General features: G+C 43.5%; 1 protein-coding gene across 1 annotated transcript in view; it reads left to right on the top strand.

Moving 5' to 3' along the window:
* CHD1L (chromodomain helicase DNA binding protein 1 like) overlaps nt 1-17,945 on the top strand; it is a 68,059-nt gene that overhangs the window by 15,192 nt on the left and 34,922 nt on the right. Inside the window, 8 exon segments of the mRNA XM_062192098.1 lie at nt 203-317; nt 844-875; nt 3,975-4,056; nt 9,968-10,130; nt 12,310-12,465; nt 14,455-14,466; nt 14,469-14,546; nt 16,678-16,774. Of these exon segments, the coding sequence (XP_062048082.1) occupies nt 203-317; nt 844-875; nt 3,975-4,056; nt 9,968-10,130; nt 12,310-12,465; nt 14,455-14,466; nt 14,469-14,546; nt 16,678-16,774 (735 nt within the window).

Here is a 17,945-nt window from a genome sequence, read left to right on the forward strand (position 1 = left end):
CCCTTCTATCTGTTCATATGGGAACTTGCCCTGACGTTTAACCCTTAACTAAAGACTTAGAGCCCCAGGATTCTTGCTGGGTGCAGGGCCACGTGGGATTTTTGTGTTGGAATCCTGCCATGAAATGTGATTTTCCAGATATGCACAGCCCGTCTCCTGGCACTAGCATTTGTATTCATCGATCTTCTTTTTTTGGATTCAGATTTGCTCCAGGTCTTTCCTGTGTCACATATGCAGGAGACAAGGAGGAGAGAGCCCACCTTCAGCAAGACCTAAAACAGGAGTTACAGTTTCATGTGCTGCTGACCACCTATGAGGTACACATTAGATTCTCTGTGGCACAGACTCCTGACCTGGGACTGCAGAAATTGTAGAATCTGTTGAAGGTATATTTAAGTTTTTAGAGACTGCCTGTTTTTCTGGGAAGTCCACTTTCTTTAGATTTTGTGACCAAAAGAAGTGAAGGATCACTGTGCTTCGCTTGGGGCAGATGCCACCCTCTGCTGGTGGGTCTGAGGAAAGAACCTGAGTTGCCTGTTGGCTGACGAAGGGCGCTCAGGCAGGTATTGTGGGCCTGTCCGCTACTGGAGGGTAGGAATGAAGCACACTTAATTCTAGTCTCATTTGAATGCCTTTTTCTTCAAGCTACGACTGTCTGGGCACTATAAGCAAGACCTCCCACTTAACTGTGCCTCCTTTCTTTTTGTTTCTAAGATAGTGCTCTATAGAAATTGGCTCAGGACTTAGATACATTCTGTAGCTTAAAGAATTAACAAGAAAATAGCTTATTAATATCAGTCTACCAACACCAGACTTTATAACGTGTCTTTTTTAATTTTTCAGATTTGCTTGAAAGATGCTTCATTTCTAAAATCGTGAGTAGGTTGTATTACTTCAGAAATTGTGTTTAATGGGTCACAGGAGTCACGCGTTTCCTTTGTGTTTTAGTGCTTTGCCTCTTTCCTGGTATATCTTCCGGGAGTCCTGTTTGTGGACAGGCAGTGTGGTAGAAGTCTTACCCTCTAGCCCTCTATGCATTAACTGTGTGTCCTTGAGTTAGTGTAATCTTCGTGAACTTTATCTTCTTATGTAAAATTAGGATAATTAAGTTTCTTACATTGGACAGTTGTTGTTAGAGTTAAATGAGATTGAATATACATGGCAGGAGGTTAATAGCTAATAGATTCTGTACATGGTAACTTGCATAGATACCGTTCAGGTCTGCTGTTTGGAGATTGTCCTATAATACGCGAGATGAATCAGTTGAGCATTTTCCTGGGAATAACCTAAAGTGGCAATCATTGCTATAGAATTAATTTTTTAGAAAGAGACTTGCAAGTATACTTCTAATTAATTAGCTTTTAGGCCTCATACTCACATTGGCTCATAAAGTGCAGGAAACTTAAATTAGATGCTTAGTAACCCCCTGACAGTAGGAATGGCATGCTGCAATCTGTGGTCAAGCCAAGATAACACATACAAAGTAAATTAAACAATGAGTGGATTTTAGGTAAATAACAAAGGAAGACACAGTGACAGGGTCTCATTCTCCATAACCGATGAACTGTGCCATGGTTAGGTAGAGATTCTTTCTTTAACATTCAGAAATTTTTTTTTCAAAGTGCTTTATAAGTATTTTAAGTGTTATTTCTCATCCAGGTTCTTGTAAATTCAATTTCTATTTACATCTTATTTTGAAATACTAAACTCTAGATCATAAGATTCCGTGAGTTCAATCCAGTAATTTTTTTTTTACATTTCATTTCAATGATCATATCATTCTTTTAAGATTTATTTATTTATTTGAAAGTCAGAATTACACAGAGAGAAGGAGAGGCAGAGAGAGAGAGAGAGGTCTTCCATCTGCTGGTTCACTCCCTAATTGGCTGCAATGGCCGGAGCTGTGCCAATCCGAAGCCAGAAGCCAGGAGCTTCTTCCAGGTCTCCCTTGAGAGTGCAGGGGCCCAAGGACTTGGGCCATCTTCTACCGCTTTCCCAGGCCGTAGCAGAGAGCTGGATTGGAAGTAGAGCAGCTGGGACTCAAACCAGTGTCCATTTGGGATGCCGGCACTGCAGGTGGTGGCTTTACCCGCTATGCCACAGCACCCGCCCAATATCATCTTTTCTTAAAATATGTTTTCCTCTCTTTTTCTCTTCATTAATATCCAGCTTAATATCTTTTGAAGGTCTGTCATTGGAGAGGTACCGTCCTAAGAGTTCCTGCAACACCTGGAAAGTAAAGCATGGAACTAGCCTAAGAAGACACAAACTCCAGGAGGGGGTTAAGAAATGTGCAGATGTCCCTAATCAGGGAAAGATATGGGAGATGTGAAAAGATAGTAAAATTGGGATACAGGTGTTGTTGGGTACTTATGTAAATTATTCTGTTCGTTAGGGAAATCCTAGTAGGCAAATATTAATCCATTTTACAGATAAGGAAATTGAGAGATTAGGCAACCCATCCAAAGAGACATTACTAATAAATAGCAAGTTTGTTTTCTGTTTTTAATTATTTTGGAGAAAGAGAGAGAAAAACTGAGAGGGCAAGCTCCTATCTGCTAATTCAGTTTCCAAGTGCCCACAATCTAGGTCTGGGCTAGATCTGCTATATAGTTTGCTGGCATCCCAAGTAACATTTTAATTGATGAACCAAATACCCATCTGTATTTTGGTTTTTAAATGTAAAGATAATGTAATGGATTCCATAATGTTTAGAAACAATAAAAAGTTAAAATCTTATAGTTTCCACTTTATTACTATTGCTTGGTTTTCACATGTGTAAAAAACAATTATGATACTTATATTGCTTATAAAGTAGGCCTTTTATTGCAACATTATATTTAAAATGCTATATAGTATTTCATTACCTGTTGTACAATTAGGTTTTTAAAAGGTTTTAGTTTTTTTTTTTTTTTTTTTTAAGATTGATTTATTTGAAAGAATAACAGTGAAGGAAGAAGAGACAGAGAGGTCCATCTTCTATTCACTGGTTCACTTCCGAAATACCTGTAATGGCCAGGTCTGGGCCAGGCCAGATCCAGGAGCCAGGAATTCCATCTGGGTCTCTCATATGGGTTGCAGAAACCCAAGCACTTGGAACATCACCCACTGCCTGCCGGGAAGCATTAGCAGGAATCTGTATGGGAAGCAGAACTGCTGGGAGTGGAGCCAGGCGCTCCAGTGTGGGTTGTGGATGTCCCAGCTGGCAGCTTCACCTGCTGCATCGTAAGGCCTGTTTGTTTTTTTGTTTTCAGTGTTTTAAATAATGCACCTTGGAAGATATTCATGCATACATCTTTCATGTTACGATTTTTTTTATTGGAATGGCTTCCTAGCAGTATCTGTCAAAAAATAGGCTTTATGCCTGAAACTTATTCAGAAATTGCTATTGTAACCTATGCTGTGAAACATGCTCTGGCAGCAGCTGCCAGTGACCTGCATGTTAAATCCAACAGCTGTGTCTCCCTGGACATCACTGCCACATTTCCCTATTTGAAACCATACATCTTTAGTTACAATATCACCTTTGTCTCGATTTTTCTTGTTTGAATCTGAGCTCTGTCTGTGACTTTGACCAAATCAGCTAACCTTTCCGAGCTCTAGTCTCTGGTTGATAAAACGAGCACAAGTGGTCTACTTGCGGTGTGCTTTAGGACTGAATAACACATGAAGCCCTAAGCTCAGTGGTGCTTAGCAGGAGGTCATAATGTTCCCTTTTCTATTTCTGGCCCCTTCCTGCCTAGGTGTCTTCCAACTTGAGAGAGAAAAAAAAAAAAAGCTTAATTTCACTGCCTTATCCAGGTATTATTTAAATGTCCACATCTGAAGAGGAAGGCAACTTGTGTATTTCTGATAGAATGAGCGTACTGCTGGCCTTTCTAACAACACTCACAGTTTTTCTGTAAGACTCTTGGTGGTGAGCTATGCGTGTGTTTGGGTTACATGACACTGAAAGCTTGGATTTTCTCTCACAGCTTCCCTTGGAGTGTCCTTGTTGTGGATGAAGCTCACAGGTTGAAAAACCAAAGCTCCCTGCTGCATAAGACCCTCTCAGAGGTAACCTCACCAGGCAGTCTTACTACTTTATATAACCACTCCCCTCTTTTTAAAAAATAGACCTTATGTTGAAATAGTTTTTGATTCACAACAAAGTTGAGCAGAGGGCTGGCATTGTGGCATAGCGGGTAAAGGTGCTGCCTTCAGTGCTGGCATCCCATATGGGCACTTGTTCGAATCCTGGCTGTCCCATTTCTGATCCAGCTCTCTGCTATGGAAAGCAGTAGAAGATGGCCCAAGTCCTTGAGTCCCTGCACCTGTGTGGGAGACCCAGCGGAAACTCCTGACTCCTGGTTTGGATCAGCACAGCTCTGGCCATTGCGGCCAATTGGGGAGTGAACCAGTGGATGGAAGACCTCTCTCTCTCTCTCTCTCTCTCTCTCTCCCTCCCTCTCCCTCTCCCTCTCCCTCTCCCTCTCCCTCTCCCTCCCTCTCTCTCTCTCTTTCTCTGCCTCTTCTTTCTTTGTGTAACTCTGACTTTCGAATAAATAAATCTTTAAAAAAAAAAAAAAAGTTGAGCAGATGGTAAAGACATTTCCAAAATGCTGTCTCCTGCACCCCACGTGCACAGCCTCCCCTCCTGCCAGCATCCAGCACAGCAGTGTGCATTTGTTAGGGGAGATGAGCCTGCACTGACACATTGTGCTTGTCCAAGATTGGTAGTTCACCTTAGAGATCGCTCTTAGTGTTGTATGTTCTGTGACATGTTGATATCATGGTGCCATACAGAGTGGTTTCACTGCCTGAAAAATTCTGTGTGTGTTCCACCTATTCATCCTTCCCTCCCTACTCTAACTTTTTTAAAAAAATTATTTGAGAAGCAGAGACAGAGACAGATGAACCTGCCATCTACTGGTTCACTCCGCATATGCCCAGGAGCTGGGAACTCAATCCAGGTCTCCCACACGGGTAGCTGGGACCCAACTACTTGAGCCATCACCTGCTGCCTCCCAGGGCGCACATAAATCGAAAGCTCGAATAGGGAGCTGAGCTGATACTAGATCCCAGTCATCTGAATATGGGATATGGGTGTCCCAAGTGGAGCCTGAACTGCTGTGCCAAACACCTGCCCCATGACTTTTTGTTAAAAAAATATTAGACCAGTATAGAGACCAACAAATTGAAACATTTTTTCCCAGTGAGATTTGTGCAGTGCTGAATGAACATCTTATGGCTGATGGAGTTGTATTTAATAAGGCCTAGCTGCTGCTGCTTTCTGTGCTCTTTAGATCATATTTACTAAAATTTGGTTTTCAAATAAATAAGACCTACCTCAATAAAGTGCATGTGGTTCTGGAAATGTTTCTACTCTTTTGATCATCTTCAAAGGGGCAATTTCTTTTAAAAATTATAATTCTTCAGCCTGCAATAGCAAGGTATATTGAACTGATTTTACTCCTTACCCAATTTGCGGTTCACCTGGCATCAGGAGTGGCTGATTTCATGCCATTGACTGTTCCCTTCAGTCTCTTGTTTGTATCGTACTTTTGAGTGTTAGGTACTTTGCCCTTACTCTCTTGATCTTGCATCATTCTGGAAAGTAGCTGAGAAATACTGTAGCAGCCCAGATTCGCCCTTTTTCTCTGAGGAGCCAGTGGAGCGCGAAGTTCCCTTCTTTGTTGAGCTGCTAAAGGACCATGTATGTTAATTTCTGCGATGATAATTAAAGTTTGGTCCCTGACCTATAATAGATCAGTTAATGAATTTAGAGGTTGTTTGTAGAAAATTCTTAGGTCTGGCCTATATGGTGCAGATTTTAGAGTTTTGGTGCAGATGCTGGGCACTGTGTATTAATGCGAAAGATTGCTGTCTCCTGGTGGGTCCCTGCTGCTTTCTGGTGTTCTTTGCTTTCTTTGTAGGGACTGTTAACAGGCCTGTTTTCCAAGAGATTGTTGTCCATTTGTGATGCTGTAACAGAACACCACAGACTGGGTGGTCTGTGATGACCACAAACATATCTCGATCTGTAGGTACAGCATTTGGTGAGGGCCTTCTTGCTGCATCCTTGTGGCAGAAGGTGGAAGGGCAAGAGGGAGCAGACAAGAAACTGGGTGAAGCCTCTTTTATAAGGGCCTTAATCCCATCCCTGAGGGAGGAGCCCTCAAGGCCCAGACAGATCTTAATACCATCAAGGCCCCACCTCTTGATACCATCACATTGGCAACACCTGGATTTTGAAGGAGAATTTTGAATGTTCAAATCATAGCAGTTGTCATATCCTGGTGTCTAACCTTACGACCAACTGCTCCATAAACTAACAGAGCAGGTGACTAATTCACAATGGGAGAAGGGAAGCAGGTGCAGTAAGAGCACCGTGGAGCTGGATCTGGGGAACTGAGTCTTCTCACTGGTCCCAGAGGCTCGTTATTTGCAGAGAAGCCGAGGCATAGTGGGGTTTGTGCGAAGTTGTTCTGGGCCATCTGAGTCCGCCTCTTTAGGTGAAGTTTGGATTGCAGGTTAGCAAGGTGCTTAGAAAGAAATGCATTTGTTCATTGGACTAAGGTGGGGGAAGGTGTACCAGTCTATTCGTAAGGAGTTAGAAGCAACCTAAATATGAAACATGGAGATTTAGTTACACAATTTGTTCTACATCCATAGTGTTTACAAAGTAAGACTGCCATAAGACATTATATAGAAGAATATTTAATAACCTGAAAAATATTGGCAAAGTATTTTAGAAACAAAAAAAATTTATAAAATAAAAGCTGAGATTGTTTTCAGATTTTTTTCTTTTTTGTCCAGTTGTAAGTTTTGATGCCAAATGGACACTAATTTGAATCAAAGGTTAATCTGTGCCGTAGGATAAGCTGATGATGGTAACTGGCCATCTCGGTTCTCTTTGTGGCTACATATTCTTTTGTCACCTCTGCTCTACCTGGCAAACATGTATTGTGAAAAGGTGAACTGCTTATTGGGAACATTTCTTTTTGGCCAGTTCCCATACTTAAGACACTGTGAAAACATTGCCCAGCAAGCAGAGCTGCTATGAGTGGGTGGACATTGACTTGACATTTCAAAGAGAAACAAAGGAGATTGAAAGAAAGGTTTTTAAAATCAGTTTTAATTTATTGTGCTCTCTCAGTTGCCACTTTTCTAATTATAAAAACAGTATCTTCTTATGATTCCTTCCCAAATCAACGTGGAAAGACAGAAAGGGAGAACACCTCAGTAATCCTTCTATGTTAACACTTTGGTGTGTGTGCTGACGTGTTCTTGACTTTGTGTGTGTGTGTGTATGTCCACATATAAGTACATATGTGTTACTTAAAAAATAAAAATGTTTGCTTCAAACACAAAGATGCAATAAATAATGTGTGTACTATCCCTGTATAGCTTTTTCATAATATGCATTTTCCGTGAAGTTTTTGTGTAGTCCCATATACATAGATTTCAAAATTGTTTTGCACCCAAACTACTTTTAATTCCATTTTCCACAAATTATTTTAAAGTATCCTTTGTGTAAATATATGCACATATACATATTGTATCTTTTTTTTTTTTTTTTTTGACAGGCAGAGTTAGAGAGAGAGAGAGAGAGACATAGAGAAAGGTCTTCCTTCTGTTGGTTCACCCCCAAATGGCTGCTATGGCCGGCGCGCTGTGCCGATCGATCCGAAGCCAGGAGCCAGGTGCTTCCTCCTGGTCTCCCACATGTAGGGGCCCAAACACTTGGGCCATCCTCCACTGCCTTCCCGGGCCACAGCAGAGAGCTGGACTGGAAGAGGAGCAATTGGGACTAGAACCCAGAGTGCCGGCGCTGCAGGCAGAGTATTAGCCTAGTGAGCCGTGGTGCCGGCCACATATTGTATTTTGATACTTAATACCTTACATAGGATATGGCTTTCCCACTTTGCCGTATTATTTAATTCTAATGGTTTAAGTTCTTGTTAATACTGATTCAAAAGTTGTCCTTTGCTTGACTTGTTTTTCCTAACCTTTTACTTCATTATTATTCTTGATGTTTTTCTATTTCTCAGGATTTCTAAAATTCCTTTCTATTTGAGACTGCATATGGCCCTGTATCCAGAAACATTCAGAAGTCTTACTGTCTTTCATTTGATCCAGCATAAAGGTTTACAAAAGGGCATTTTTTTTTAAAGATTTATTTATTTTGGCTGGTGCCGCGGCTCAATAGGCTAATCCTCCGCCTGTGGCGCCGGCACCCCGGGTTCTAGTCCCGGTTGGGGCACCGGATTCTGTCCTGGTCGTTCCTCTTCCAGTCCAGCTCTCTGCTGTGGCCCGGGAAGGCAGTGGAGGATGGCCCAAGTGTTTGGGCCCCTACATGTGGGAGACCAGGAGAAGCACCTGGCTCCTGGCTTCAGATCGGCATGGTGCGCCGGCCGCAGTGGCCATTGGGGTGAACCAATGGAAAAATGGAAGACCTTTCTCTCTGTCTCTTTCTCTCACTGTCTACTCTGCCTGTTTAAAAAAAAAAAAAAAAAGATTTATTTATTTTACTTGAAAGAGTTACAGAGAGGCAGAGGCAGAAAGAGAGAGAGAGAGAGAGAGGTCTTCCATCGGCTGGTTCACTTTCCAAATGGCCACAGCGGCCGGAGCTAGACCAGTCTGAAGCCAGGAGCCAGGAGCTTCTTCTGGGTTTTCCGTGCAGATGTAGGGAACCAAGGGCTGGGACCATCTTCTTCTGCTTTCCCAGCCATCAGGAGAGAGCTGGATCAGAAGCAGAGCAGTTGGGACTTGAACTGGTGCCCATATGGGATGCCAGCACTGCAGATGGTGGCTTTACCCACTACACCACAGCGTCGGCCCCAATGTTTTAATAAAGGTCTTCATGCTTGTAGTGGTAGGGCTGGATGTAGCTTTGGACTTCACAAACTGCATGAGTATATGCATTGAGATAGTGGCACTTCAGTAGACATGCCCACATAGGTAATAACACATAGTCTGAATTTCTGACATAGTTTAAATTACAACAGCCATGTTGAATGCTCATGTACAACTTCAGAGTTCACAAAGTGATAATCCTTGCAAAAGTATGCTCGTCATAGGATTATTATCACCCCCCCCCCCACCTTTTAAGCATTTATTTATTTACTTGAGAGGCAGACTTACTCAGAGAGGAGAGATAGAAAGAGAGAGGTCTTCCATCCACTGGCTCACTCCCCACATGGCCGCAGTGGCCAAAGCTGAACCTATCTGAAGCCAGGAGCTTCTTCTGGGTCTCCCAAATGGATGCAGGGGCCCAAACACTTGGGCCATCTTTTACTGCTTTCACAGGCCATCAGCAGGGAGCTGGATAGGAAGTGGAGCAGCCAGAACTGGAACCGGTGCCCAAATGGGATGCTGGTGCCGCAAGTGGATGTTTAACCTTCTATGCCACAGTGCTGGCCCTATCCCTTTCTTAGAGTTGAAACTGAAGAGTTGTTTTTCTTTTCTTTTTTTTTTTTTTTAAGATTTACTTATTTACTTGAAAGATCTACAGAGAGCAAGAAGGAGAGGCAGAGAGAGAGAGAGAGGTCTTCCATCCACTGGTTCACTCCCCAGTTGGCCACAACGGCCTGAGCTGTGCCCATCCAAAGCCAGGAGCCAGGAGCCTCTTCTGGGGTCTCCCACACGAGTGCAGGGGCCCAAGGACTTGGGCCATCTTCCACTGCTTTCTCAGGCCATAGCAGAGAGCTGGATCAGAGGTGGAGCAGCCAGGACTCAAACGGGTGCCCATATGGGATGCCGACACTGAAGGTGGTGGCTTTACCCGCTATGCCACACAGCACTGGCCCCTGAAGAGCTGTTTTTCTTACATCAGACAGCTGGTATCCAACTTGAACTTGAGCCTTCTGATTTCATGTCACTTGGTCTTCCATTAAATCATGCCACTCTTTTATGGGTAGAGGTGGTGGTGGGTAACTCAGTCTTGCTTTGGAATGTTACAGATTTTAAATTTTATGTGTTTAAGTTCTCAGTAGTCTTCAGTCTCCTGCTGACCGGGACGCCCATCCAGAACAGCCTCCAGGAGCTCTACTCCCTCCTCAGTTTTGTGGAGCCTGATCTCTTTGGCAAAGAACAGGTGGAAGAGTTTGTTCAGCGTTACCAGGGTATTGAGAAAGAGTCGAAGTCAGGCAAGTTCCCTTCCTACAAATCATCCCCAAGAGGTCTTGGCACAGAAACTGCCCTTGCATGGAAAGGTTATAGGTAGAAAAGAATCAGTCCTCAGAGAATGTCTTCCACGGAGAAGAACAACCACTAAGACAGGTGGATGCTCGATTTCTGAGACTTTTCCATTGTCTGCTGCACCTGACTCGCTTGTTAGAGGATTCTACAAGAGGCCTCCTCTGGTTCATTTTTGGAAGAGGTACAAAGTGCCCACAGATTTGCAGACTGTATTTTTTTCTAACCTGTACTGTCTGTAAAATCATGACCTCCCCATGCCACTTCCTGAGGCAGAAAAGTGAGTTCTGCAGTCCCAAACTATTGTTCCGCATCCTGCAACACCAGTGTTTTGTTTCTTTTTTTTAGTGATTTGTTTATTTGAAAGGTAGAGTGAGAGAGAGCGAGCATGTGAGCACACACTTCTGTCTGCTGGTTCGTTCTCTAAATGATCTCAATGGCTGTGGCCAGGAGAAGGCAGGAGCTTGGAATTCCATCCAAGTCTCCCACATGAATGGTAGGGGCCCAAGTCCATCCTCCTCTGCTTTCCGAGGCACATTAGCAGGGAGCTGGATTGGAAGTGGAGCAGCTGGGACTTGAACTGGCGTTCTGATACAGATGCTGACATTGCAAATGGCAGCTTAGCTCATAACACCAGCCTCTGACACCACCACACTGAAACCAAAAGTCTGAGGTAGCTGGAGTGCAAGATCTGATACCCTGATTAGTAGCAACAGAACTGGATTTTTCTGGTTTGTACCACCCAAAACAGGACAATGAATAGTTGCTCTAGCATTTCAGATGTTTTTAAAAGGAAAAGTGAACTCAGACTCATTTTTGAAGAACTCTGAAATCCTTCTGTTCTGCATAAGGCCTAAACTTAACTTTTCCCAAACACGTATATCAGAAGTGAAGGTTTTCTCTGTATTTTTTTAAGCATAAATTCTCTGACTTGGGGTGTGGAAGCCTTTTTTAGACAGCTGGCAGCTTTCCCTCATACCGTACCCCTCTGCCTTGTAGAGTTACCTCTCTCTACCTGTGATATTACTGTAGGATGATGATCCGGAATAAATGGAAAGCATGTCAGCTAGTGAGCATATAAGTATTTGGTAAGTGTGAGTTGAATAGGCTTCTCACAGCAAAAATCTCCTTTCTATAGGCTGAAGATTGCCTGGGGACCCTGCTCTGACTGCGCCTGTGTTTAGAGTTGCCAGATAAAATAGAGGAAATCCAACCAAATATTTCCTAGGATACTTGAATTTGTTTTTCAGTTTTTTTTTTTTTTTAAATACCTATTTACTTATTTGAAAGGCAGAGATAGAGAAAGAGATATCTTGCTTCCACTGGTTCACTCCCCAAATGGCTGTAATTGCTGGAGCTGAGCCAGGCCGAATGTGGGAACCTGGAACTCCATCTGGGTTTCCTTTGTGGGTGGCAAGGGCCCTAATACTTGGGTCGTCTGTTGCTGCTTTCCCAGTCACCTTAGCAGAGAGCTAGGTTGGAAATAGAGCATCTGGGACTCAAACTGGTACTCATAAGGGATGTCTGCATCTTAGGCGGTAGCTTAACCTGCTGTGCCATGGTGCTGGCCCCTTGGTCCCATTTAGCCAGGTACTTTTTTATTTATTTTATTTATTGCATATGTCAACCTTACAGATAGTGTAATTCCAGTTTAGGCTAGGTATTAAAATGCAGCATACCTGGGGAGGAAACAAGGCCCTCGAAGTCAAAAGGACTAGGCTTGAGTGCTGGCACCGTTCATTTCCAGCTGTGTGACTTCGGATCAGTTGCTTCATTTCTCTGAGCCTCACTTAACTTGGTTGTGAGAATAGTGACAGTTTTACTTTCCTTACATTTCTGTGCCATTCTGCTGATCAATGAGATTAGATGTAGAAATACTCTGGAAACAGAAGAGCTTCAGGCAACTGAGATTATTAATAAGTTCTTTGAGTGTTCTTGGTTCTTGGATTAAGAGCCAGTTATGATTCCAGAAGGATTTGGGAAGAAGAATCCAGCGAAAAAGTGAAATTTAATTCTCGCTTGGCGCGCAGACTCAGAATGGCAATGAGAAGTTAAAATGGCTGTGTGTCGTCTAGGACTTCAGTGCCTCGGCCCCGCTCTGTCCCACACCTGTGTTTTTCCCTCACACAGCGAGTGAGCTGCACGAGCTCTTGCAGCCGTTTCTGCTGAGGCGAGTGAAGGCTGAGGTGGCCGCGGAGCTTCCCAAGAAGACGGAAGTGGTGCTGTACCACGGCCTGTCCGCGCTGCAGAAGAAGTGCTACAAGGCCGTCTTGATGAAGGACCTGGGTAGGCGCAGGGTGCTTGTCCCTGGGGAACACAAGGAGAGGTTTGCTGTTTAGAATCACACTCAGCTTTGCACAGCAAGAATGGGGGCAGGATTTTCTATTCTGTGTGGTACTTGGGGCAGCCACAGTGGGGGCTGTAGCAGAGAATCTCAAATGTAACTCAGACTTGGTGTTTGCTGTTCTGAAATGCTCTTTTTTTCTCGCCCTGTTTACGGAAATTAAGCACTTTTGTGCTTGCCTTCCTCACACCCTGATAGATACAAGGGGGCTTCACAAAATTCACGGAAAACTCATCTCTTTTTAAAAATTTATTTATTTATTTGAAAGGTGGAGTTACAGAGGCAGAGGCAGAGAGAGAGAAAGAGAGGTCTTCCATCCGTTGATTCACTCCCAGAATGGTCTCAGTGGCTGGACCTTGGCCTGTCCGAAGCCAGGAGCCTGGAGCTTCTAGGTCTCTCAAGTTGGTGCAAGGACCCAAGGACTTGGGCCATCGTCTGCTGATTTTCCCAGTCCATAGCAGAGCTGGATCAGAAGTGGAGCAGCCGGTCTCTCAAGTTGGTGCAAGGATCCAAGGACTTGGGCCATCCTCTGCTGATTTTCCCAGTCCATAGCAGAGCTGGATCAGAAGTGGAGCAGCTGGGACTTGAACCGGCACCCATATGGGATGCTGGCACTGCAGGTGGCGGCCTTACTCGCTATGCCACAGCGCCAGCCCCGGAAACTCATCTCTTAATTCTGTTTTTTCTACCAACTCTTTGAAGCTCCCTTGTATTTAATGGGCTGGAAATTGTTGTTGCTTTTTTGTTAAATTCATCAGGAGGAGTGGAACAGTCTCTCAATTTTTGTTGTTTTTTTTTTGGTTTTTGGTTTTTTTGGTCTTGACTTTACAATTAAATAAGCAAATTTAGAATTTTGGAAAAAAGAATTACAAAGTATTATAGAGTTCAATTTATGGTTTAAGTTTCCTTCTTTAAACAACATGATAGGCAAATTACATTTGAGTGAGCCGTTCTCAATTCAGGGAAATCTGGGAAGTCAGTTTAGGATTGAAGGACACATAGTATAGAAATTAGCTGGGGCGGCCGGCACCATGGCTTAACAGGCTAATCCTCCGCCTTGCGGCGCTGGCACACCGGGTTCTAGTCCCGGTTGGGGTGCCGGATTCTATCCCGCTTGCCCCTCTTCCAGGCCAGCTCTCTGCTGTGGCCCGGGAGTGCAGTGGAGGATGGCCCAAGTGCTTGGGCCCTGCACCCGCATGGGAGACCAGGAGAATCACCTGGCTCCTGGCTTCGGGTCAGCGAGATGCGCCGTCCACAGCGGCCATTGGAGGGTGAACCAACGGCAAAAAGGAAGACCTTTCTCTCTGTCTCTCTCTCACTATCCACTCTTCCTGTCAAAAAAAAAAAAAAGAAATTAGCTGGGGCTGGCGCAGTGGTGCAGTGGGTTAACGCCCTGGCCTGAAGCGCTGGCATCCCATATGGGCGCCGTTTCAATACCTGGCTGCCCCACTTCCAATGCAGCTCTCTGCTGTGGCCTGGGAAAGCAGTAGAAGATGGCCCAAGTCGTTGGGCTCTTGCACCCATGTGAGAGACCCGGAGGAAGCTCCTGGCTCCTGGCTTCGGATTGGCACAGCTCTGGCCGTTGTGGCCAATTGGAGAGTGAACCATCGGATGGAAGACATGTATCTCTCTCTCTCTCTGCCTCTCCTCTCTCTCTGTAACTCTGACTTTCAAATAAATAAATAAATCTTAAAAAAAAAAAAAGCACCAGTGCACTAGAGATGAAACCACTGCTTTCCTTGAAATGAAATCCCAAATCCTAAAGGCACTTGACAAGTTTGCATTAAAAAAAAAAAAAGAAAGAAATTAGTAAGGTTATTTATGAAAATCTAGGTTTTTTTGGGGGGGGGGCAGGGGTGTTTGGTTCTATAGTATCTTTCTCTCTGTCACTATATATAAATATATATATATATATATTTTTTCAATTTCAGATGCATTTGAAAATGTATGGCAAAGAAAGTTAAACTTCAGAACATCTTATCCCAGCTTCGAAAGTGTGTGGATCACCCTTATTTATTTGATGGTGAGACAGTGCCCTTTTCCTTATATTATTTTTTGGTAACTTTTTTGTGGCAAAAAATTTTAAAAATTCTTAAAAAAAGAATTGCCTCTATTACTATGTCTGCTTTGTTTGTCCTTGTTTTCTTTGGGCAGGTTGAATATCCCTAATTTGAAATGTTTGCAGCCAAAAGTTTTAAATTTTGAAGGTTTTTTTTTTTTTTTTATTTTGGATATTTGCTCAGATGTTACCCATTGAGTATCCCTGATCCGAAGGTTCACAGAGCTCCAAAACTGAAACTTCTTGATTATGTGGCACGTTTTGGATTTCAGAGTTCTGGATCACAGATGATCAACGTGTACTGGTGCTTATAATGTATTATTCATATTCAGATTCCTTCAGTTGTCCCCTTTATGGCTCTTATGGCTCTTTTTATTTCTGTTTTTTAAATCTAAATCATAGATCTTGGCTATTAATCTCCAATAATCTAGAAGCTTTCTTCAGCATCTCTGGTTTTTGTTATCTTTTTTGTCTTCCATGACATTGACAACTTTGAAGAATCAAGGCTGGTGGTTGTATGGAATGTGCCATCATGCGGGGTTATCCAGTTCTTTCTTAATGATCAGATTTCCCATTGTCTTGAGCTTGCTCAGCCTTTTGTCATCACTGTTCCAAGCTCACTGGTGATCCTGGTGTTGCCCAGCCAGTAGCTGTCCATTCACATTTCGGTACCCCTTCAGCACAGTCCATCGCTTCTTTCTCGAAGCTTCTGGGGTAACACTTTCTGTGCTGCTCCTTCTGCCTTCCCCTGCTCCCTCTCCATCTCCTCTGCTGCCTCCCTTCACTCACAGGCTTCTGTAAGCGCCCCGCCTGCTTTGAGCTGCCTCCTGCACATTGTCGTGCAGTCGGAGGCTTTATGTATTCACTCTGTGGTTGGGCAAGTCCAGGCCTTCTGTGACTTTACTTTAGAATCTAGGCAGGGAGTTTGCTGTAGTCATTTTAAGAAAATCTTTGCCAAGTAGTGTTATGAGGTATTTAAAAATTCCACAGGGGTTCAGCATTGTGGTACAGCAGGTTAAGCCATTGCCTGCAATGCCAACATCCCACGTGAACACAGATTCAAGTCCCAGCTGCCCCGCTTCCAATCAGGCTCCCTGCTAATGGGCCTAAGAAAGCAGAAAATGACTACACATGTGGGAGACCTGGATGGAAATCCTGGCTCCTGGTTTTCACTTGGGCCAGCTCTAACTCTTGCAGGCATCTGGGGAATGAACTAGCAGATGGAAGATCTCTCTGAATTCCCCCATCCCACACCCCTGCTCTGTAACTGCCTTCCAAATAAATAAATAAGTCTTTAAATTTTTTTTTCACAGAATCTTGATTAGGTGCATATCAGAACTTTTAAGAGAAAGGGGGGATTAGGAACATGTTCATATTGATTTTTTTTTTTTTTCAAAAAGTGCCTAGGTAATTGACTACCACCTTATACCTTGAGAATTGCTAGATTATATATCTAAGCCTGTTTATTTATTTGAAAGGCAGAGTTAGAGAGAGAGGAGAGTGAGAGAGAGAGATCTCCCATCCTCTGGTTCACTCCCCAAATGCTAATAATAGCCTAGGAGCCAGGAGCTTCACCCCGGTAGGGCCATCTTGGGCACTTGGGCCATCTTCCTCTGCCTTCTGAGATGCATTAACAGGGAGCTGGACCCGAAGTCGAGCAGATGGGACTTGAACCAGCGCTCATATAGGATGTCGGCATCATAGATGCTGACTTAGCCACCGCACCACAGTGCCCCCCAAGCCTATTTCTTGATTAACTTTCTACAGTGAGAGAATCAAGATTTTAAATTTTGGTCTCTTTGACCTTTAGCATCTTCCTGTGCCTCAGTTTCCTGAAGGGTGGATTTGATCCTTAGATCAATGCTTATTAGGTTTGTTGGGTGTTCCAGGCTCTGTGATTGGTGTTAAGCAGCAATGAAATCATCTTACAAATAAATGCTTATAAAATACCTCAAGGAGAGATGAGATTTGGGTCCATTATCAGTTAGAAGGGGCTTGACCTGTCACTGTAGCATAGGTGTCTATCCACTTCTCTACACAAGGAGTCTGCCCTGACGGAGGGCTCATTACTGGGAGTGGATTCTTTGTTTTCCAGGCGTGGAACCAGAGCCTTTTGAAGTTGGAGACCACCTGATTGAAGCTAGTGGGAAACTTCACCTGCTGGATAAGCTCCTGGCATTCCTGTATTCCAGGTAGGTGGTAGATTCATATTGTATGCTCTGAGCTAGTAACTCGGAGACCTGAATAATGAGGAACTTAGTGATTTTTTTTTTAGATGGATTTCATTTTTCCTTTTTTTTTTAAGATGCTGATTGAGGTTCTGTGGTCTCTGTGACTCCACACTCGCCCTACTCCTCCCACAGTCATCCTTTCCTGAATTCCTACAGCACTTACGATCGCAATCCAGCACGTGGCAGTGCCCTCCCTTAATCTGCTGTCTGGGTAACTGGTGCATGTTGGTCTCAATCACTCCAGATACATTATTTGGTTCCTTAAGGACAGAGACACCCTGAAACATTTCTTTCATAATTGCTTACTGGTACCTTGCCTTAAATTGTCATATAGCAAGGGCTCATTCATTTTTCTTGACTTGTGGGTGTGACTTGAACTCAGTGGGAACTTGGGGAACTCTTTCCCAGAGACATGAGTTAGGCATCAAAACACCAGGATAAATTAGTGTTCAACAGCCTGGTGTCCAGCTTGTACCTAATCCTCCCAGTCAGCAGAGGGAAAGAGGAGGTAGAGAAAGCCCAGATTCTCAAAGACTTCAGTGTTGTCCCTTTGGTCCAGCTGTCCCAGACACGGCCTGAGCTTCATAACCTAAACTTCAGATTTGGCAAAATTGCTTAACCTTAGGAATGTACAAGTTAAATAATTGTACATCTTCTTGTATTTCCAATATAAGTACTGTAAGTGTGTTGTAGTTGGAGAAGGGCCCATGAATACCTTCTATTCATTTTTTTATTTCACAGGCCCAGAAAGGTTGTGACTTTTCTAAGGCCACGTAGCCAGCAGGTGGCAGAGATGCAATTAGAATTGAGACCCACATCTTCAGGTTCCATGCTCTTTCCCTTTACCTGGGGATAGATCCTTGAAGGAGAGCTCCCCAGCTGTTCATTGTACACTTCTTGCAAGCTCAGATTAAGCTGATTTTTATAATGAAGATACTGCTTTGACAGCGCTGTGCTGCTTTCTTTGTGTAAATTTAAAATTAAAATATTTGCTGGTAATGAGGGACTCTAGGCTTCAGTTCATCCTTGGCTTAATCCATCATTTATGTCTTCCTTTTTTGTCTTTTTTTCCTATATGTAAGTTTTCTCATGCATTATGGGAAATGAGATGTCAGCTGCCCCCTTGCTTGTC

This window comes from Lepus europaeus, chromosome 5 (assembly GCF_033115175.1).
Source record: "Lepus europaeus isolate LE1 chromosome 5, mLepTim1.pri, whole genome shotgun sequence".
In the NCBI taxonomy this organism is placed as follows: Eukaryota; Metazoa; Chordata; class Mammalia; order Lagomorpha; family Leporidae; genus Lepus; species Lepus europaeus.